Genomic DNA, 23,837 nt, shown 5'->3' with positions numbered 1-23,837 from the left:
ATACCAGGGTAAAATGGCAACACGCAGGGAAGTGGTGTGAAAATAAAGCAACATGGGTTTTCAAATATAGCCTTGGAAGCGAGCAATAGTGGGTCAGGTCACTACCAGGACTGCAAGGAAGATAGCACTAACTGAAGTTCTTGGGCTGAAATTGTTAACAGGTGCCGTTTCATCACCACCCAATCCCCATAAAAATCCAAAAGTTCTGTGACAAAGATGCATTCTTCACTATCAGGCCTTTTGCTGGGCAGGGTGATCACACTGTATAGTGTTTGGTTCTGATTTGAGGTATTCCAACAATTCAACTAATTCTACTTATGATACTTACTTTACACTATTAAGCAAGCAAAGCATTAGCATCTCAGCAATTGAGACATTGACCATGCAGGATCTCAAAACGTGGTGATGATGTGCCCATATTAAAGAAAATATCACAAATTTCCTGTCCTTGTGAAATTTAGATGTTACTACCACAAGCCAATATTCAGCAAAAGAACTGTATGGACAAAATCATAGTATCAGTATCACATGATACTGTACTAAATTGGAGATGCTGATCATACGTATAGTATAACAGCCATTCATTTATAATGATCAAGCAGTCAAATTGAACAGGGAACTGACCCTTCAGCTTCTAATTTCACATTTGGTCACTTAGAACTAAAATTAGCCTGCAAAGGATTTCTTTAACTATATACACATTATTGTTTAAGTGCTTTAATTTTAAAGCAAAGAAATCACTAACTGATGCAAAATTGATAAGATAAATCACCAGTTACATACTAGAGATGGCCATTCTGCCCTTCTAAGTTCATCCATCCAGCAAAAATGCTACTGCTTCTCCAAGCTTGAAATATTCAGAAATTATTTCAACACTTTCCCTCCAATATGATATATTGGAATTAGCTCACCCCATAGATTTCATTTGTGACCAACTCCCCAATAGTGGCATTATTAGCTTGTTTCCATGACCCATTGTCTCAATGTGATTAAGTTAATCAATTTGACATTGGGTCTTCTGGTCTGAAGAACTGACATTTCCTCAAGCTTGTCTAACTTGTTTGGTCCACATCTCACCCAGGCAACAACCCAGTCAGCCTGATCAATCAAAATAACAACCTAGTTATCTTTGAGTTTATAGCACCATAGGCAGAACTGTGATCCACAAAGTGGTAACTGCCATTAAATGTCAAACTCTTCAAGGAAGATTTTGTAATTGCAAATCACTCATTTTATTAAATCAGCTTTGGCACACATTTCCTTTATTTACTGCAACATCCTTAACTATAATGTCAGCCCTATGACAGGGCAAAGTTAAGATACAAAACAGAATTACTGTCTAACAAAGGCAGTGGCAAATCCCCACAAAAACTGAAGTATCTCAGTTTTCTAAAAAAAATTACTTCAGTAGAACACTTCAAACCTAATTAAGTGTGTAAGAACTGACTGGTTTCCTTCCATCTGTGGTTCACGGAGGTAAAATAAAGATGTTTTAAGAATGGCGAAGCTTTAGTGACAATTTAAAGACAAGCAGCTAAATCCAGCTTGGTCAACTTAAATGCTGTCTTTATTAAAACAGAATTTAAAGGGTTAGCGTTGATACAAAAATACAAGGCTGGTCACAAATCCAAATGCAAGCATATTTTCTGCTTAAACTGGAAATACCTCTCGTATTATGCTCATGCAAAAATAAAAAAGCACCTTTACAGCACAAGGTCTAATACTGCATCAGTACCAATTCTACAAGCAAGACATGTTCCTTTGCATTAAACATGGCATAATCTACAGAAAGGTACAGCAATGCAATTTTCTGAAGTATCAGAACCCAATGTTTTAAATATGTTCAATATTTGAAGACAAAGCCGCGTTGCTCATTAGATGTACCCATCCAGCATAGTTAGGTAGAGTACCATGGGTGTGGGCGTTAATTTGAAGTTCCTGCATTAGCTCCTGCAGCTGCTGCAGAATTTTTGTTTGCTCTTTGTTTCTGCTGCATTATTTCAGCATCCCTGCAAGAATACAAATTGTACACCATCACATTTCCAATATTTGATTTGAATGTATGCCTGGATAATATTTTGTTTTATCTTGTATATCCACCCTAGAATACATGAGTCGCAAAGATAATGGTCAAATTTAGAATCTCCGTATAGAGAAATTAATGCTGGTGGAAAAGTGGGATCCCCTTTGGGCTCTGGTCTAGGGATCCAGCAGTTGAAAAAAGCCAAATTTAGTTCTTTACACAGCTCCTTATATAGCACTTTCCAAACCCATAATCACTTCTATTTAGAAGGACAAGGGCAGCAGATACTTGGGAAGAGCATCCTTTTCCAAGTTCTCCTCCAACCCACACACAATCTGGACTTGGAAATATCATTTCTTCAGGTGTCACTGGATCAAAATCCCTCCTTAATGACATTGTGGGTCTATCTACAGTAGATGAATTGACTGCAATGGTTCAAGGCAGTAACTCACCACCACCTTTTCAAGGGCAGCTAGGGACGGGCAATAAATGCTGGCTCAGCCAGCAATGTCTACATCCCATGAATTAAAAAAATACAATGCAGTACAGACTGCCAATTTTCCAGAAGTGTAGGTTTTTAGAAACCACAAGTTACCAATGCATGAACTGCTTTTTTGTTACAGTAATCAACAAGCTTTTCCCACTTCACCTAAAATTATATTCAGCCCCACCTACATCTAGTTTGGAGACAGGATATATAGTTCAAATGTTAACCATAGAAGCTAACTGGCCCATTACATATATTTTTAATAATGCCCATTGTTTGCTTGTGTCTCTACCCAACTCCCCACTAAAATAAAGTTCTGACAAAAATACATATATACTTGAATTGCTCATCAAATTGCAATATTTTGGTTCCAGATTATCAGTTGGCTGTTTTATGGTTGACACTGTTTGGTTTACCTCTGCTTTCTGGCTGCAGCAGATAAACCATCATCCTTTCTTTTCCGTTTACTTTGCTCATTTGATTTTTTTGCATTTTTCTGACGAGCAAGTTCTCGTTGATTACCACCTGGGAAGAGAAAAAGTCAACGGTGACTCCCTCAGTTTGATCAGGCCTTCTGCATCACAATATCCTATTTAAAAAGTGAAAGCTTCTATAATCATGACTTAAGGTTGTGATCCAGTCAAGAATACACAAGTTTCCATCAAGAGAAAACTGATCTCAGCCTTTTTCCTCACTCTTCTATTGGAGATATACGTCACTTAGTAGAAAGGCATAACCTTAAGCTCATTGAGATAATCGCTAGACAGCTTATCTACCACACCGTCCACTGTTTAGTGGAATTATTACACTTGAGGTTTGTACTAGAAACAGGAAAACGTGCAGAGGTCTAGATGCTGCTTACCTCCAATTAATTTGAGCAATGCATTTCTAACTTACAGGAATTAAACCTCACTTTGTTATAGACTAACTAGCAAAAGTCACTAGTGAGAACTGCTAGATTTTTTTCAAAGAATAAGTTTGAATTATTGCAACGGTAACAAAACCATAGGCTGTTCACTTTGAAATAACGGGTTTATACATAATTTGGAGTTTGAATATTAGCTGCACCTTAAATGCAGATTTGGCTTCGGTTTGTCGGTATATATTTATTCTGACTTCAGCATAAACTGACCAATTTGACTCCTGCAGCACTAGCCTTTTTCAAATATAATTTATACTTTGGCTTTATCTCATTTAAATATAATCAACTTAATTGGGCTACTCCTTGAAACTGAACTCAACTTCTTCAGCGTAGCAGGTTCCTTTCTTTAAAAGAAATCAATTTACCAAAGTACAACTAGTTTGGTTGAGACAATTTGTCATCTTGCACAGAAAAATAAATTACTAACTCACTCTCAATGTAGAATTAAAAACAAAATAAGTACCCTGCAGAATTCCCATTGTAGCAGACTCAAGGAATTGACTGGGAAATGAATTTTCTGCTAGACAATTCCTCAAAATCTGCATTCAAATTGTTACAAAAAAATTAAACAAAACACTCAGGAAAAGATAGTCTTAAAACCAAGTAACTATTAGATAGATCCCATAATCCCAGCCGCCTCTGCTCCAACCACTGGTGCTGCCGGACCCGACCCTGTCCCACTAGGCTCAGCCAGCAGACCCAATCCAAACTCCCACCCCATGCCTGACCTAATCAAAACGCAGATCCACCCTCACCAGATCAGCTTTTCTGTTTATCCTGAGCTCCCCTAAACATTCACTCATCTGGCCTCCTTGGACCTTGCTTGTTTCCACAAAATTCTATCTCCAACCTAGCTCGTACCTACTCTTACAGCACCCTAACATCACATTAAACTTAGGCAATTTAAAAAAAACCAACCCTTTCAAATGTGTTACAGTACCTCTGGAGCAGGTCTTCTGATCCAGAGGATTATCTTTCTACTGTAGAAATTTCCAAACAACCTGATGAGATGTTATTATATGCCTCTGGAGCAGATGGGTTTTGAACCTCCTGGCTCAGAAGTAAGGATACTACCACTGCCCCACTCACTCACAATATACTTACTCTGATAACTGTTACACAAGTGGCTGTAGGGGGCTATCAATTTCATAAAATGACAGCTGAGTGCTACGAAACAGGGATGTGGTTTGCTTTTTTTGACAGTTCTGCACTATAAAACAACTGTCAGAACAGAATTATGGCTCTGCATTTCTGAAAGAGACTTGAGCACAATTGTCTCAAATGTAGCATTCTAGTTTAAAAAAAAGAAACAGGAAAATCTGGCCCATGATGAGCAGGAAAGTTGACATTTCAGGTCAGGACCCTTCTTCAGAAATTTCTTAAGGGCCCTGACCCGAAACGTCAACTTTCCTGCTCCTCTGATGCTGCCTGGCCTGCTGTGTTCCTCCAGCTCCACGCTCATCTGACTCCAACACCTGCAGTTTTTGCTAACTCCAAAATTTAGCCCATAATTGCCAACAGAGCTAGAGTGCTATAATGTTAATATGAGTTACTGCCACCAGATGATCATTGGCAGTTTTCTATTCTGCAAGTGGTCAAGTCAGTCAGATCAGGTCTTACAAGTTAAATCGAGCTCTGATCTGCATCTTGTACTTGCCTCAGTTAGAAGACGGGAAATTGCTGGAAAAGCTCAGCAAATCTGGCAGCATCTGTGGAGAGAAATCAGTTAATGTTTCAGGTCGACTGACCCTTCTTCAGTGCCTCGAGTTCTGACGAAGGGTCTTTCGATGCGAAACATTAACTGATTTGTCTCCACAGATGCTGCCAGACCTGCTGAGCTTTTCCAGCAATTTCTGTTTTTGTTTCCAATTTACAGCATCCCCAGTTCTTTTGGTTACTAATTTCATTTTGCCTCCCCAGGTTACCCTCATGACACCTTTCTTCTGTCAAAGGTGTAGCTAATCACAGTATTCCAACACAGAATGAGGTCATTACACCCATTATGTCTGTAAAGGTTCTTTGAAAGACTACCCAGTGTTCCACTCCTTCTGCTTTTAAAATCATGGATTTTTCACAAATTACTCATTGGTTTAAACTGCTGACATTCAATATCATTTGCTAGACATTTTCTGCCATAGCAACAAACTCAACTGCCTTTATTGCAATTTAAGTCTTTTTAATGCCTTCTGAAAGGGCCACTTGGCATTTCCTCCTGTGCATTTTTAACAGCGGACAGGTCCAAATGAAACTGAAAAGCTACTCAGATTGCAGGCAGATCCTTCAACATGTTCTGTCTAACAAGTAACAGATTTTCAAGTCTAATTAAGAAATATGGCAAACTTAAAAATTGGAAGTTATGCCCATGGAGTTTGGGCATATTCAGAGGTTAGGTAGATACTTGGATGGCTTGCAACACAAAATACATGCAGCTTTTTGATTGGGAGGAAAGAGCAAAGTCCTGACTCTTGTACCTCAAATGCAATCAAAGAATTTAATTCACCCTCACTTTTAAAATGGCTCTCACTCAACTTCAAAAGAAGCATTAGGCACCACTGTCAGGAAACATGCTCCCACACTTATTGCCAAGAGACAAGCAGATGTAATGCAATTGACAAAAAGTAAGGAACTTCAGTTTCAGTTGGTTAAGAGAGTGAGATTTAAATTACTGCTAAGGACAATTTAATAAGCTTTAGTATTTATTATTCAAATCAGTTACAGCAACAAAAATGCCAATGGCCGCTGAGCTCAGATCCTTGTGAATTTGCAAGGATAGAGTGTTCACAGGAGTGTTATTTCACATTGTGAGAAAGATAAACAGTAAATCTAAGCCCATGGAATACATGGAAGAAAACAGAAGAAAGGTTTTAGAGCAAAGCAAATTTAAAAAACACATTGGTGATTTGTAGCTAATAGAAGAAAGTGCTCAACCAGTCCCATCAGATGATACATGATGAAGTTTATAAAAACATTGAAAAAAAATCAGATTAAACTTCAAAACAAATTCCAACAATTAAGTTTTAGCACACCCGTTTTGTTAAAAGTTTACCAGAGTAGGCGGCATTGAAATGATTCTAGTCTCCTATAAAAATCCAATCTACTGCAAAAGGAGTGATAATCCACAGGAGGATTTATTTCATTGTGGCAAAGTGCACTAAACAGCATGTGGATTGTCCATCATTGTCACTCACTTACCCCAAAAGGACAAACACCAATTGTTACAACTACGTTCAAGCTGAAACCGAGAATTCTAAGATGACATGAAGTGAAAGTATGCATGACGTGACCAATGATAGATTTTTAGAAGACTGAAAGTTTGGGCCAGTACAAAAAAAATTAACAAGTACCCTCCCCAAAGTCTATTTCTTTAGAAGCAAATCGCTTACAAGTTTGAGGAAAATGAAATCTTGTCTAGACACCCCAAAGTACATAATCGCTCTTTATTCCACGTCAGAATAACAACTTGAAAAACTGAAATGAGGCCAAAAACTGAACTACATACTAGTAGATACAGAAATGTTTCCATGTCAACCAGTTGCTTTCATTTTAAATGTTTACACTGAAGTTTTATTGCTTTCAAAATGCCGTGTCAGTGATCAGATATTGAATAATGGTCCAGTACTAAACAATTTCTAAAAACTTTTAGAATAAAAAAATACTATATTGCAGTTTTGCTTCTGTCAAAGAGAAATGAACAATTCATTCTAAATTGCAATTGTAATGCAAAATGTTAAACATTGAATGGTAAGTTCCAAAAACAATCAGTTATTTGTGCTATATTAGAGTATTCCTTTCCAAAACTCAGTTGAACTGTGTGACTATCTGAAGTGAGAAATTCACGTGGGCTCAAAACACCAAATGAAAAATTGGCTCTGCCTCCTATAATCTCTAACAGGACATATTCGAGTTGTATAAATGCAGACTAGGAGATGCAACTATTTGTATAACGTTACCAATCAAAAATCATGAAAGCTCAAAACATTCAGGTAGGTGCAAAGCTTCAATTATAGCCCATTCATCCAGACAGGGTGAATAATGGTGCCCGATTTGGTTAAATTTTAACTGCAATTTACAAGCATCCTCCAGTAGCCTGAATGATTTTCAAGACAAATTCATTGTCTAAACTCTAAATTACACTAGCTCAAACCTCAGTCTCCAAACTCATCACCCCCACCTCAAACTGTAGCAGTCCATATAACAAGCTACATGTTGTGGGCAACAATTAGGCTTCAGCTGATAAGTGCCAAATTACAGGTGTACCACTTAAATACCAAGAAGTGATAATTCTCAATGAGATCAACCACAGCTTGATAGTCACTTGCATTACCATTTGCAGAATCAAGTATTATCAACATCCACAGGTATTATCACTGGGGTGAAACCAGCCATATACATTTTGACTACAAAATCAGGATGGATTCTGGAAGGTCTCCAGTAACACCTCCCAACTCTTCAAAGTCTGTCCACAATCTGCAAGACCCACATCAGGAGTGTGATGGAATACTCTCCATTTTCTACAGCTCTGATAAACCAAGCTTGACACCATCCAAAACAAAGCAATCTTCTTGATAGAATTCCATCCACCATCTTCCACATTCACTCCCGCTACCACTTAGGCATAGTTGTTGTAGTATGTACCATCTACAAGATGCAATACAACGATCTAAGAATTTTCCTTCAACATCTACCTGGAAGGATACCACCATGAACTACAAATTCGCTCCAAGCAATACTCTCCAATCTTGGAACATTACTACCTCTTAAATATCACTAGGTCAAAATCTTGTAAGGACCTTCCCCACAATGCTATGGTGCACCAAACAAACTATGGTAATTCTATGGCTGGCCTACCAGCATCTTCAAGGTTATGGGCAATAAATGCTCACATAACCAGCAACACCCAGATCCCATGAAAGAAAAAATCTACAAGAACGCAAAGGGCTACAGTGGATGCAGAAGTATGACAAGAACCCCATAAAACTGGAAAAGAGAAAGCAGCCAACATAATCAAAGACCCCTCCCACCAGTTAGACTCTCATCCACCCTCTTCCATTGGGCAGAAGATACAAAAGTTTGAAAACACTTACCAGCAGCTTTAAGAACTGATTCTTCCCCACTTATCAGACTTACGAACAGACCTTTCATATTTTTGAGTTGAGCTTTCTCTGTAGCTATAACACTATTCTATATGCTCTTCTATTACCCTGATGTACTTATGCAAGGTATGATTTGTCTGGTTAGCATGCAAAACAACACTTTTCACTGTATCTCAGTGCATGTGGCAATAAGTCAAATCAAGAAGTTTAGAAATTCCTCAACTTATGGGGGAAATAATCAATCGAGAGCCAGGCAAGCAAAAAAGAAATTCAGGAAGTATTCTTCCCCCGACCCCCCAAACCCACTTACTAACTCCAACCAGACAAGAATGAGCTAATTTCCCACAAAAAAAGCCAATGTTGCAGTGGCTTTAAAAGCCACAAGAGATTTGCATCAGACAAGGTTAACATGGTATATGGGGCAACAGCAGACAAACAGAGCTGAAGGATTTAGAATGGGAGAATCTCTTCCCAAAGGGCTGAGAATGTTCAGTCACTGACCAGGTACAGTATCTCAAAACCAGACAGTAAACCCACACTTGATTTTGGACCTAATTATTTGGGGATCTGAGAGTTTGGATGTGGCTGAGCCAGACTGGGTGGCTCAAAAGTAACTGAGACCAGAAGGCAGACTGCAAAGCCAATAACAAGCCAGCACATCAGTCAATGCAGCACTTGACCAAAAAAAAGGCCAATTATTTTCCTCATCTAATGACAAATTATCAATGGCAGCTTGAGACAGTCAGGTTTTCATATAAATGAATTTAAAACACCAAATCCTGTACACTCCAAAGAGATCTTAACAGATATTTGGATATAAAGAACATCAAGAGACAAATGGAAAGGCAGAGCTGACATCAATAATCTACCTAATTGAACAGCAAAGTAGGGTCAAAGGGCCCACTCTGACTATGTGTGTTCTGATATTCTAGTGACGGATGGAACAGTTCAAAGGGACTGAATAGCCTCCTCTTGCTCACACCACAACTGCTACATGTAGAAGCAGGCCATTCAGCCCAAGTCCACGCCAACCTTCTAAACAGCATATCACCTCCTACATTATCCCTGTATCCCTGTATTTCCCATGGCCAACCCACCTAGCCTGCACATCAACTGGACACTATGGGCAATTTAGCATGGCCAACCCACTTAACCTGCACATTTTTGGATTGTGGGAGGAAACCCACACAGTCACGGGGATAATGTGCAGACAGTCGCCCGAGGCTAGAAACAAACCCGGGTAACTGGGGCTGTGAGGCAGCAGGGCTAGCCACTGAGCTACCATACCTCCTCACTTTCGCTGCTTTCACTCGAAAGTCAGGGCCGAGGCCGATCCTCCATCTGTTACTAGGGAGCTGCGGTTCCATTTCCCTCAAGCTGCAGGAGGGACATCCCGCCCCCTACCCTTTAATGGCTGCTCTGCCGATTTATTTTGAGCCGACTAAAATTCCCGGAGTGCGGACGTGGCAGGGAGAGAGGAGGGGTCGGGTCCAGGGCCCGTACTCTCCGGAGCAGGCCGCCCTCAGACAACAAAAAGCAAACAGAAAGGGTGAGGAGTGACGAACCGGGGGCCTATCAGCCCTCCCCCCACCACCCACCATCCCAAGTGCCTCTCGCTCCAAGGGCGAGCCCGTCAATCGGGGCCTAGGCCTCGGAAAGGCGACACTCGTAACACCTCCCTCCACAACCTCGCCGGTCGACAATTCAGCTCCAAGCCCGCGGTTTCATGGAGAGGGAAAAGAGAGAGATGGGCACCGTATCTCTCTCACCGCTACTCACGGGTCATCCTGGCCTGTTTTTTTTTAATCTCCCACCCCCTGCTGCTGCCGCCACTACAGCCGAATCCGCTGCCGCCTGCTAACCGCCGCGGGCACACGACCTCCGATGCAACCAAACCTGATCAACTGCTTTCACCCCCGCCCACCGCCTCCTGATTAGATACGACGGTCAACCCCTGCTTTCTGAATGGCTGGGACGCTGTCAATCACGTGACGTCACACCACAACACGCACGGTTGCGAGAGGAGGTCACGTGGGCGAGGGGATTTGAGCTTTTACCCATTGGGCTCTTGGTCTTTTTGGACCATTAACCAACCCCTGGCAACTCACAACTGATTTATGATGGACTGGCAAAAGACTGTTAATTGATGCAATTATTTGGATCTATCTGCAGTGCTCCTCCATGGAAAGTGCTCGTATTTTGATCGATACATGAGCTGGATGCTTTCAATTTTTAGGGAATTTTGTATTTCAACCTCTTTACCCTTCCCCAAAAAAATCCCTCTGGTCATCCACATGCTTCAGTGTCCCTCCACTGAATGGTTGGAGAAATTTTAGTGCTAACATATCCACCATTCTATGATTGATGATGAGATGAAGAGTGGGATGAAGCAGAAAAGGTATGACTATTACATGTGTAATACTCATTGAGGATCAGACTCAGGCTCAGGCAAGGATTGACAAAACAATTAAGATAACCTAAGAGAGAGTACAGGAAACTTAGGAATCTATAATGGAAAAATGGATAGAAGAGAGAAAATACTTATCACAGGAAGTCAAAAATTACTGCACACACCAGGCTGGATTTTGCACTTAGTGGCAAAGAAACAACACTGCCCAAAGAAAGCAGCTCACAAAGATCCTACAGTGCCTGTTCTGAGTTTCCCATTTCCTACTTTAATCTGAAACCAAGTGGCATGCGTCAGTGATGTCAGCGAGCATGTCAGCAGCTAATCATATTAAGGTATTTATCAGACACTTAAAAATATAAGAGTAAGCAAATGCTATTCAAGTGCTCAAGCCTGTTGTGCCATTCTAGATCATGGTTGATCATTTACCTCAACACAATATTCATGCTCTATCCTCACATTCCTTGATGTCATCAGTAATTACAAATCTGTCAATTTTTGCTTTGAACCTACTTAATGAGTGAGCTTCCATAGCTGTCTGAGTTAGAAAATTCCAAACACCATCCTCTGAGTGAAGAGGTTCGACCTTATTTTCGTTTTAAATGGTGTCTTTTTTGGATATTTTCAGATATATTATTACATACCTTTGGAGTAGGTGGGACTTGAACTCCAGCCTCCAATGCTGAATCTGTGTCCCCTGGTCCTGGACCACACGGCCAGGGGAAACATACTTTCTACATCATATCTAATTCTTCTAAACTCAGAAGAGGCTCGAGAAAAGAGAGCAATGGATGTGATCTATTTGGATTTCCAGAAGGCCTTTCACAAGGTGCCACTAAGGAGGCTGCTAATTAAGATAAGAGCCCATGGTATTAGAAACAAAGTACTGGCATGGATAGAGGATTGGCTGATTGGCAGAAGGCAGAGAGTGGGGATAAAAGGGTATGTTTAGGGATGGCAGCTGGAGACTAGTGGAGTTCCGCAGTGGTCAGTGTTGGAACTACAACTCTTCACGTTAAACATTAATGATCCGGAAAAAGGAACTGAGGCGTTTTCTTGCAAATGAGACAAAGACAGGAGAGACAGGTAGTGTTGAGGAGGCAGGGAGACTGCAGAAGGACTTGGCCAAGTTAGGAGAGTGGGCAAAGCAGTGGAAGATGGAATACAATGTGAGAAAGTGTGAGGTTATGCGGTTTGGTAGGAAGAATAGAGGCACAGACTATTTTCTAAATGGGGAAAGTTTCGGAAATCTGAAGCATAAAGGGACTTCCGCGTCCTCGTTCAGGATTCTCTTAAGGTTATCATGGATGTTCAGTTGGCAGTTAGGAAGGCACATTCAATGTTAGCATTTATTTCAAGAGGGCTAAAATATAACAGCATAATGTACTGCTGAGGCTATTTAAGGCTGTGGTCAGATCGTATTTGGAATACCGTGAGCAGTTTTGGGCCCCGTATCTAAGGGAGGATGTGTTGGCCTTGAAGAAGGTGTACAAGAATGATTCTAGGAATGAAGGGCTTGTCATATGAGGAGCAGTTGAGGTCTCTTTATTCATTGGAGTTTCGAAGGATGAGGTGGGATCTGATTGAAACTTACAGAATACTGAGAGGCCTGGATAGAGTGGACATGGGGAAAATATGTTCAATGGTAGGAGAGACTAGAACTTGAGGGCACAACCTCAGAGTGAAGGGATGACTCTTTAGAACTGAAATGTGGAGGAATTTCTTCAGCCAGAGGGTGGTGAATCTATGGAGCACATTGCCACAGAAGACTGTGGAGGCCAAGTCATTGACTGTATTTAAGACAAACTTAGATAGGTTCATGATTAGTAAGAGGATCAAAGATTATGGGGAGAAGGCAAGAGAATGGGTTTGAGAAACATTTCAGCCAGGAGCAAATAGCAGAGCAGAGTGCGCTGGGCCAAATGGTCTAATTCTGGTCTTATGGTCTAGAATATAGATCCTATCTCCTCAGTCTCTCCTTAAGAATCAGTAGTTTTGAACCAATGCTGCACTCTGTTATGGCAAGTGTACCCATTTAAAACAGATTAGCTGTGTCTTCGCTGTAACATTTCATAGTTAACTGATGAGGATGCAAGCATTTCCTTTCAGTCAGTTTCTGCATATTCACCACTCTCCATTACAGTCGCTCCCCAAGTCACACAGGCACAGGCTGAATGGCTGATTTCTTTCATTGAACTCTAACAGAAAAAAAGGTTTGTTCAAACTCCTTTATCTACATTTTGACTGCTAAACAGTACACTTGCAGGGATGAATCTTTTCTTCTGAACTGAACCTGCTTCTAGCTCAGGCCTATCTTGGTGTTTGGTCGTAACAGCTGAATTTCAGCAAAATATCTCTCCGGCTAGCTCATCTAATCCTTTAGCTTAAGTCGCATGAGTTCTTGGAAATGCTGCTTTGACCCACTACTGAAAATTAATTAGTTCCCTCAAAACATCACCTTCACAGAACTGAAAACCAAATCCAATTTGTCTCTACTTTAGAATCCACAGTCTCAAATAACAAAATACATCTCAAAGCTTTTTCACAAGGAATCATTGGTGGAAAGCAAAGGAAGGAAGGTGGGGGTTCTGAGCGAGAGGGGAAGGGCTGGAAATGAAACAGAAAGGAGAAAAGAGAAAAGAAAAGAGAGGTGGAGGAGAAGATTGAAAAGGATGGAGAGAAGGAGGGATGTGAAAAGAGAAAAGGAGAGAAGGGAAAGGGAGGATACAAGAGAGATTAATTGCATTGTTTAAAGGAGATATAGTAGGAGCCAATATTATTTTAATACACAGCAACTTACCCAATTCTTTTGCCCCTTCAATTTCTCCTCTCCTATCTGCCTTCTATCCTACCCCATTCACTGTCCACTACCCTCTTTCTCATCTTTCTCCATCTTTCTTAACATTTTCATCACGTTTTCTCCCTTCTATTAGCTCTTCTATCTCTTGTCAGCTTTCTAAAACACTCTTTTTGTTTGCATTCCATTCCTTTTTGTTTTATCATATCTCCTCCCCTTCTCCTCTCTTCCATTCTACCTCTCTCCCTTTCTTAAACGGAAGAAATTGGCTACAGGGAACAGGGGGAATACACACGACAGCAGTTTGAAGGATTTGGCAGGACTCATGTTTTGACATATAGAACCACAGATATCCATCCCAAGGGAATGAGAGGGTAAGGACAGAGATCAGCCTGTTGGTTACACTCAATGTAGGAATGAGTAAGATCAACTTGTGGAGGACCATGGCTTGGTTGATTAGTGAGTTTGGAATTGTCATTTAAATAAAGATTGAACAACAAACATTCAAGTTACAATCAGATGTCTGTGTAGAGATTGTCAGACATGCTTGTCATGGATATCAACTTACCTAAATAATACCAGGCAAGAAGGATTTCTGTGGAGAAAGAGGTAAAACTGGGATTGTTGTCCTCAGTGAAGAGCTAATAATAATATTTAAAATTATAAGGGATATTAAATTGTTTGAGGATGCAATTGTCACTGGCTGGGCCAGCATTTATTGCATATCCCTAATTGGCCAAAGGCAACCAAGAATCAATTACACTGTTCTAGATTCACATTTAGAGAAGACCAGGTAAGATTTCCTTCCTTAAAGGACATTAGTGAACCAGATGGGATTTTAACAATCAACAGTGTTAACACAAGTCATTGTAACTTTTTGCTTCACACTTTCATTGAATTTAAATTTCATTCTCTTGATGGGATTTGAACCTACATGCCGAGAGCATTAACCTGAGGTATCTGGATTACTAGTACAGAGGACTTTACCACTCCTCCAGTCAATCAATAAAAGTGTCACCAAGGTTCATCCTACAGTGGCATGATAGCTCAGTGCTTAACACTGCTGCTGCACAGTGCCAGGGTCCCAGGTTTGATTCCACCCTTGGGTGACTGTCTGTGTGGAGTTTGCACATTCTCCGTGTGTCTGCGTGGGTTTCCTCTGGGTGCTCTGGTTTCCTCCCACAGTCCAAAGATGTGCATGCTAACTTACCCATAGTATCCAGGGATGTGCAGGCTAGGTGGGTTAGCCATGGGAAATGCAGGGTTACAGGGATAGGGTTGGGTGTAGGTGGGTTGGGTCTAGGTGGGGTGCTGTTTGGAGGGTCAGTGTGGACTTGATGGGCTGGATGGCCCGCTTCCACACTGTAGGGATTCTAGTGAAATTCGTATGATGAAGTGGGAAGCAGACCTCAACAGTTACACAGTAAATGTTTTCATGTAGAATGGAAAGGGCTTGGAGGAAATTTAAAAGTGAAGAGTCAAGCTATGAGGCAAAGTTTCTCGCATTTGCCCATAACAGTATGGGCAGGAGTGATCACTGCACACTGTTTTGTGGATCCAAAGTACCATCTACATATTGATGGTATTTTCCATTGTATTGTGTACCAAACGACTGTTCTAAATGGAATAGATTTTGAACAAATGATGAATGCTGGGTATCCATGATGCTCTGTGAGCCATCAGCAACATAATTGTATTCAACCACAATTGTAACCTCATCACCTGGCATAACCCCCACTCTGCCAATATCATCAAGATTGAGGATCAGTTCTGGTTCAATGAAGAGTGCAGGAGTTCATGCCAGGAGCAGCACCTTAGATTGGGATGTCAATCTGATGAAGTGACAACACAGGAAAACGTGCAAGCCCAATTGCGTAAGCAGCTAAGTGATCCCACAATCAATGAATCAGCTCTGCAGCACTATCACATCCAGTCATGAATGATGCTGGACAATTAATCAGTTGAGAAGAGGAACATGTTCCACAAATATCCCCACCCTCAGTGATGGGGGAGCCCAGTGCATGAGTACAAAACATAAGGCTGAAGCATTTGCCACAATCTGCAGCTAGAAGTGCAATGAATTTCAGCGTCCTCTAGAGGCCCCCAGCATCACAGATGCCTGTCCTTAGTCAGTTCAATTCACTCCATGTGGTATCAAAAAACAACACCCTGCAGACATTGGAGACTGTAAAGCCAATGGACCGTGACAGTATTCCAGGAATAAGATGAAAGAGCTGTGATCCTGAACTTGCAATGCCCCTATCCAATCTCTTCTGGTACAACTACAACAGAGGTATCTACCCAGACATAGAGAAAATTGCCCAGTAGTGTCCTGTTCACAAAAAGTGGGACAATTCCAACCTTGCCAATTAGTACTCCACCAATCTACTGTCAATCACAAGCGAAGTGATGGAAGGTGTTGTCAACAGTTATCAAGCCACACTTCCTCAACACTAACCTGTTCACTGATGCTCAGTCCATGTTCCACCGGGGCCACTCAGCTCCTGATTTCATTACAGCTTGGTCCAAATATGAACAACAGAGCTGAATTTTAGAGGGAAAGTCAGGATGACTGCTGTGACACCAAGGCTTAATTGGATTGACTATTGTATCAAGGAGTCTTTGTAAATTGGACTCAATGGGACAAGGAAAACTCTTTTCTGGCTGAAGTTACGCCCAGCACAAAGGAAGACAGTCATTATTATTGATGTTCAATCACCACATTCCCAGGACATCTCTGCAGGAGTTCCTTAGGGTACTGTCTGTGACACAACCATTTCTTCTGCTTCATCAAAGACCTTCCAACCATCATAAGGTCAGAAGTGGGATGTTTGCTAATGATTGCCCAATGTTCAGTACCATTCACAACTCCTTAGATACTGAGGCAGTCCATGTTCAAATGTAGCAAGACCTGAACAACATTAACATTCATAACATACAACTGTCAGGCAATGACTATCTCCAACAAGAGAAAAATCTAACTATCATACCATGACAGTCAATATCATTATCATTGCTGAATCCCTCACTGTTAACAACCTGAGACTTCTCTGTCTAGACCAGGCTTTGTTGCCCATCCACAATTGCCCTTGATTTGAATGGTTTGCTCAACTATTTCAGAATCAGCCGTGTTGCTATGGGTCTGGAGTCACATTTAGGCCAGACCAGATAAGGATGGCAGATTTTCTTCCCTAATGGGCATTGTGAACAAGATGGGTTTTTATATAAAATAGTTTCATAGTCACAATTACTGAAACTAGATATCTTTAAAAAAAGATAGAACACAAAAATCCAACAGCTACCACAATAGGATTTGAGCCTACAGCGTTTGATCATTAGCCTGACTCACTGAATTACTGCGTCAGTAACACTTACATTATGCCATTTTCCTCCCTGCCTGTAGACAGGAGCCTAGGTCTAAGACAGATGGCTCAGTGATAACAATCAGTGTCAAGCAGCCATGCGTGTGACAAACACAGAGAGTGCTGGAGGATCTCAGCAGGTTCTGTGGAAACGTTTCATGTTCTGTGTTGCATGTGACTCTTGAGGTGTTAACTCCGTTTCTCTCTCCACAGACATTGCCAGACCTACTGAGTTTCCCCAGCATTCTCTCTGCTTTGTTTCAGATTTCCAGCCTGCGCAGTATTTTTTGCTTTTATTCATGAGTGTAAGTTGCTTCCCAAGACTTGAACATGTGAAGATACTATGGCTTTAAGAGGCACATTTTGTCCTTGGTTTCTTTGAATAGAGGTTTTAAGGCAGAGGTGCAGAGATGTCTATTGAAAACAGTAATGTAAACAGCTTGTGAGGCCTTGGGATTCTTTTAAAAGTTGAAATAATAGAAGCAGCCTGAATGGGTGTTGTCAAGCTCCTACTGAACCAGGACTTTTAGTTTTAGCTTTCAGCAGTTGCTGCTGGGGTCTCAAAGAAGTGGAAGCTATTTTTCTCTCTCTCGGTTACAGCTAAAAGCTGGGGTTCCTTGTCTTCTATGGGAGTTGAAAGTGAGACAATCTGTTCTCTGAATTTTGTCAAGCGGGATGTTTATGGGATGTTACTAGATTGGGACAGTTAATTAGTGGTAGTTGGTAATCTATTATTCTGTGAAGTTTTCCAGTACGAGTTAAGCTATATCAATTTCTTCTTTCTTTTGTTCTATTTTAACGATAGTGGATGAATAAAGTGTGTTTTGCTTTAAATCCAGGAGTTTGACCAATCCGAAATGCCAAACTCTTGGCTTTAAAATAAGAAAAGGTTAAGGTCATGGCTATCTTCTTAATGTATTTTGAGGGCATCTGTTCTAGTCCAAAACAAGCACATCATCTCAACTATCATATCAATGCAATATTGAAGCAGTGCAGCACCGTCAGAAGTGCTGTCCTAGGAGAGATAGGAGAGGGAATAGCCTCCTTAGCTCCTAAAGCCTGGATTTCCTTTAGTAAATATGGTGGCTTTCCAAATACTAAATCTTCTATCCTGTGCACTATTAATAGTCTCAATAAACCTTCTCGGTTTAAAGACATATTATTGCAAATCAAGACTTTAGCTATCTCTTCATGTAAAATGTAATGAACAATTGGATGAATAAAACTCAGTCTTTGATACCCTGAGACAAAATGCAATGCCATAAATTAGATTGAATCAAATTTATTTTTCAATGTTTCTTGCATTTGTTTATTATGTTTACAGTGTTATTGTGTGTGAGAAGTCTACAGGGTATATGTTTAGCAAAGTTATCTACTCAAAATAGTGCCAATTGCTATATCATGGTTTGACCTTTCCATTACTTGCGCAATGAAATGATGTAAAAGAGCTGTCGCACATGTATGTGATACACCTCAACAAAATCACCCCTCCAACACTGAAAAAAGATACTTCAATTGTACAGGATTATTGGCAATTGATTAATCAAGGAATGTGTTTGCAAACTGTTTTACAACAACTGCTTTAATGGAATGTAATAGTGGAATCTTACAGCCACAGGTAGCTATATGATCCATCATACCTGTGCATGCCCAGCTTATACATTTCAAGTCTTATTCCCAAACTAGTTGTCTATGTTTTGCAGAAATATTTCCAACATCCAATTTAATGGGCATGAATGTCATCATTAAATTTGACACTTAGACAAGTCAATTTATTTGTCCTGCCTGAATTGTACATGATTTAAAATAATTCGGCTCTGTTTATACGAAATTATCTGATTGCACTATTGCTCCATACCATTTTTTTTAATTAAAAATACACCACGCCGAGTTTGGATTCGCTCAAAACTTCCTAATTCTCTTAATTGGGCAAATTCTGTATCGAGGCTATTGTGAAAAGAAGCCGTGATTTTCCACCCTTTTCCTCTTTCTGTGAACTGAGCCAACATCAGAAAATATAGACAGGTTAGCCGGTCCAGAACAAACTCATCTGAGTCAGATGCATCTTCTTCAAAAGCTTTGGGGCGGTCTTCGCTCTCACTTAGCCTCGTGCTGCCAAGACAACGGAGGTCACCACACTTCCAATCACCACTATCACAGCTCCGAATAGCCACTTCCACGGGATAGCCTGCAACACAACATGGAGGTTAGTGGTGGAAAGCAGTGATCTTTCAAAGTGTCCTTCCAATGTTTGTTTAGGTTACATTGCAGCTGAATAGATGCCATACCAGGCCTGACTTCTGTAGCTCTGAATGAAACGTTGCTCGTTTCTCCCCAGGTTTCTGACACAGATTGTATTTTAGCTTCAAGGGTCCTCCCTGACCAATCCTTTTCTGCACTATTTTGGAAAGTTCTGCATGAATGGCCTGGGATAAAGACATAAAACAAAAATCTATTAACATTGATTGGCTGTGCCTCTGGGTATATTTTAGTCAATATTTGTACAAAAGAAATTTCCAGTTTTCTAATGTGGTCAAAGAAACAAACATAAATGTTTCCATGAAGATTATTACCTGTGGGAAGCTTACAAGAAATAACCAGCTTCTCTGTGCAGCTCCTTTAATGGGATCAGTTTTAAAATGCTCTTTTCCTACAGCCCTGATAGTGCCCACTCACCTTCATTTTGCTTCGATTCAGCAAACCCACTTGGGTAAAAGGATAAATGAACACAAATTATTTTTATTTTCTTATTTTTGTGGTCAAATCCTTTTGTGGTCACTCATCCAACCCATCCCACCTATCTCTAGTAATCTTTTCTCATCATATATCCCCCCCTCCCCATCAGGATCTCCACACTCCTTCAACTCCGCCTTTCTTCTACACCCCCCCCACCGCCAAATTCCTTTACTGCTATCAGTCAGCTTTCTGGATCTACAACCCCCTCTTTAAACCTCTTCACCTCTCTTTGCTATTTAAATTTAAACTGTTCCTTATGGTGTACCTCTTTGACCAAGCCTTTGGTCATCTGCCCTAATTTCTCCTTCTTTGACCTTGGTGCCAATTACTTTGTTTGATAATGAAGTCCCGTGAAAAATGTAAAACATTAAAGGCACTACGTTACTGCAAACTGTTTTTGTTTTTTTGTTACATATGTGTGTTCCTTCGAGCCCAAAGTGTTTCATGGTAAATCCTCACTTAAAGTTGTGGTTGCATTCCTGACAATCACAACAATAAGTGAAATGACTTTATGTGAAGCGTGGTTTCCCATAGGAATCAATGTTAAAGTCAGAAATAGTTTCTTGTGGGCATTTTGTTCTCACTAAAATGTACGGGTTGAAATACTGTACTGCACCTTACAGAGTCATAGAGTCATACAGCATGAAAACAGACCTTTTGGTCCAACTAGTCCATACTGACCATGTTCCCAAACTTGCCTGAATTTCACCCTTTCCCTCCAAACCTTTCCTACTCATGTACATATCCAAATCTCTTTTAAACATTGTAACTCTATCTGCATCCACCACTTCCTCTGGCAGTTCATTCCACATATGAGCTATTCTCTGTAAAAACGTTGCTCCTTGTGTCCTTTTTAAATCTTTCTCCTCTCACCTTAAAAATATGCCCCCTAGTTTCCCAACCTAGGGAAAATACCTTGGCTATTCACCTTTGCTATGCCCCTCATGATTCTATAAATCTCTATAAGGTCACCCATCAACCTCCTGCACTCCAGTGAAAAAAGTACCAGGCTATCCAGCCTATCTTTATAACACAAACCCTTCATTCCCAGGAACATCCTGGTAAATCTTTTCTGAATCCTCTCCAGTTTAAAAATATCCTCCCTTTAAAAGGTTTACCAGAACTGGACACAGTACTCCAGAAGAGGCTTCACCAACTTCCTGCACAACCTCAACATGACGTCCCAACCCCTATACTTAATGGTCAGAGCAATGAAGTCAAACATGCTAAATGCCTTCTTAACCACCCTGTTTACCTGTGATGCAAATTTCGAAGAATTATGTACCTGAACCCCTAGGTATCTCTGTTCTACAACACGGCCCAGCGACGTACCATTATTGTATAAGTCCTGCTCTTGTTTGTTTTACCGAAATGCAACATCTCACATTTATTCATTAAATTCCATCTGAGACTCCTCAGCCCTTTAACCCAACTGATAAAGATCTCTTTGTATTCTTAGATAACCTTCACTCCGCTATACCCACAATTTTGGTGTCATCCACAAACTTACTGACCATGCCTCCTAAATTGCTATCTAATTCATGTATATAAATGACAAACAAAAAGGGACTCAGTACGATCCCTGTAGAATACCATTGGTCTCAGGCCTCCAATCCGAAAAACAACCCTCCACCACCACCCTCCGTCTCCGACTGTCAAGCTATTTTGTATCCAATTAGCAATTGAATTCCATGTAATCTAACTTTATTAATTAGTCTGCCATGCAGAACCTTGTCAAAGGCTTTACTAAAGTCCATGTAAACAACGTCTACCACTCCGCCCTCCATTGTTTCCAATACTTCCTCAATAAAATGCAACCAAATTTGGGAGACATGATTTCCCATGCACAAAGCTGTCTGACTATCCCTAATCAGTTCTTGCCTCTCCAAATGCACGTAAGATCTGTCTTTCAGAATCACCTCCAACAACTTACCCATCATGCATGTCAGATTCACAGGTCAATAGTTGCCAGGCTTCTCCTTACAGCCTTTCTTAAATAAAGGCACAACATTAGCCACCGTCAAGTTCTCCTGCACCTCACCCATAGTTATAGAAATTACAAATATCTCTGCGAGGGGCCTTGCAATTTCTTCCCTAACTTCCCACAATGTTCTGGGATACATTTGATCAGATCCTGGAAATTTATCAACCTTTATGTTTTTTAAAACCTCTAGCACTTCCTCTTCTGTAATGTGAACTGTTTTCAAAATGTCAATATTTATATCCCTAAGTTCTCTAGCCCCCATTTCTTTCTCCACAGTAAAAACTGATGCAAAATATTCATTTAGTATCTATTCCAACTCCCGAGGTTCAACACATAGACGTAATCTTAGCTGAAATAAAAATAAATCTCTAAATATAAAAGAAATACAGTTCGATATTTTAGGACCTTTTTAAGCTGAAAATAACTTATAAATATTCTTCAATTTAAATGGTGTACAATCCTAAATGCTGCACTTTTAAATAAAATAACAGTTAAACAAAATACATTTCAAAATGTAGAATAAGTAGTATATAATTTAGTTGCAAAAAATGAAATGTTACCATTAAACTGACCTGACAAAGTTTTATTTGACCAGGCTCCATCCAGTTTATAGTCTCCCAGCCCCACACAGCTCACTTCTACCTCCTTCTGAAACTCCACAAACGGGAGTGCCTGGGCAGACCCATTGTTTCAGCTTGCTCCTGCCCCACAGAACTCATCTCTTCCTACCTTGACTCAGTCCCTGTCCAAAAACATCCATGATTCCTCTGATGCTTTATACCAGTTTTGGATTTTCCAGTTTACAAGCTCTGGCCGTCTCCTCTTTACCATGGACATGCAATCCCTTTACACATCCATCCCCAACCAGGATGCTCTCAGGGCTTTCTGCTTCTTCCCAACCACCACCATCCTCCTCTACTTGGCTGAGCTCATCCTCACCCTCAACAACTTCTCTTTTAACTCCTCTCCTTTTCTTCAGGTCAGAGGGCTACTCGCATGGGCCCCAGTTATGGCTGTCTCTTCGTGGGGTATCTTGAACATTCCTTGTTCCAGTCGTATTCTGGCCCCACCCACAACTCTTTCTCTGATATATCAATGATATCATCTGTGCTGCTTCCCTGTCTCATCCGGAATTGGAAAAGTTAATCAATTTCGCTTCCAATTTCCAGTCTGCCCTCACTTTCACCTGGTCTATCTCTGACTCCTCCCTTCCCTTCCTCGACATCTCTGTTTCCATTTCTGGGAATAGACTGGCCACTAATATCCACTGTAAACCCATGGACTCCCACAGCTACCTGGAATACACATCCTCGTACCCTGCTTCCTGTAAAGACTCCATCCGATTCTCTCAGTTCTCCGTCTCTGTCACGTATGTTCCGATGAGGCCACTTTCAATAAGGGGGCCTCTGTAATGTCCACCTTTTTCCTCAACTGAGGATTCCCCAGCTCCGTTGTTGACAGGGCCCTCAACTGAGTTCGACCCATCTCCCGCATTTCCACCCTCATTCCCTCTCCTCCCTCCCACAACAGCGATAGGGTTCCCCTTGTCCTTACCTATCATCCCACCAGCATCCACATCCAGAAGATCATCAGACGCCACTTCTGCCAGTCCAGCGAGATGCCATCGCCAGACATATGTTCCCCTCCCCTCCCTTGTCCGCCTTCCGCAGGGACCGTTCTCTCTGGGAAACCCTGGTCCACTCTTACTTCACCCCCAACACTTCGCCATGGCACCTTCCCCTTCAACTGCCCATTTACCTCCTCCCTCCTCTGTATCCAAGGGCCCAACACACCTTCCACATGAAGCAGCACTTCACCTGCACTTCCCACAATCCAGTTTACTGCATTCACTGCACAATGTGGTCTCCTGTACATTGGGGAAATGAACATTTACGTTCTGCTCACAGAAAAACATCCTGAGCTTCCAGTTGCCTGCCACTATAACGTACCACCCTGTTCCCTAGCCAACATCTCTGTCTCTGGCTTGCTGCAGTGTTCCAGTGAAGATCAGCGCAAGCTGGAAGAA

The 23,837-nt window shown here is 41.0% G+C and overlaps 1 protein-coding gene across 1 annotated transcript; it reads right to left on the bottom strand.

Moving 5' to 3' along the window:
* Positions 1-1,549: 1,549 nt before the first annotated feature.
* On the bottom strand, positions 1,550-10,445 carry serf2a (small EDRK-rich factor 2a). Its single transcript, XM_020521614.2, has 3 exons — positions 10,305-10,445; positions 2,927-3,035; positions 1,550-2,009 (listed from the first exon to the last, which is right to left on the bottom strand). Exons 1-3 carry the CDS (start codon positions 10,309-10,311, stop codon positions 1,925-1,927), a joined length of 201 nt encoding a protein of 66 aa, XP_020377203.1. The 5' UTR covers positions 10,312-10,445; the 3' UTR covers positions 1,550-1,924.
* Positions 10,446-23,837: the final 13,392 nt, after the last annotated feature.

This window comes from Rhincodon typus, chromosome 33 (genome assembly GCF_021869965.1).
Source record: "Rhincodon typus isolate 14 chromosome 33, sRhiTyp1.1, whole genome shotgun sequence".
In the NCBI taxonomy this organism is placed as follows: domain Eukaryota; kingdom Metazoa; phylum Chordata; class Chondrichthyes; order Orectolobiformes; family Rhincodontidae; genus Rhincodon; species Rhincodon typus.
This window is presented reverse-complemented; position numbering and strand designations above follow the sequence as displayed.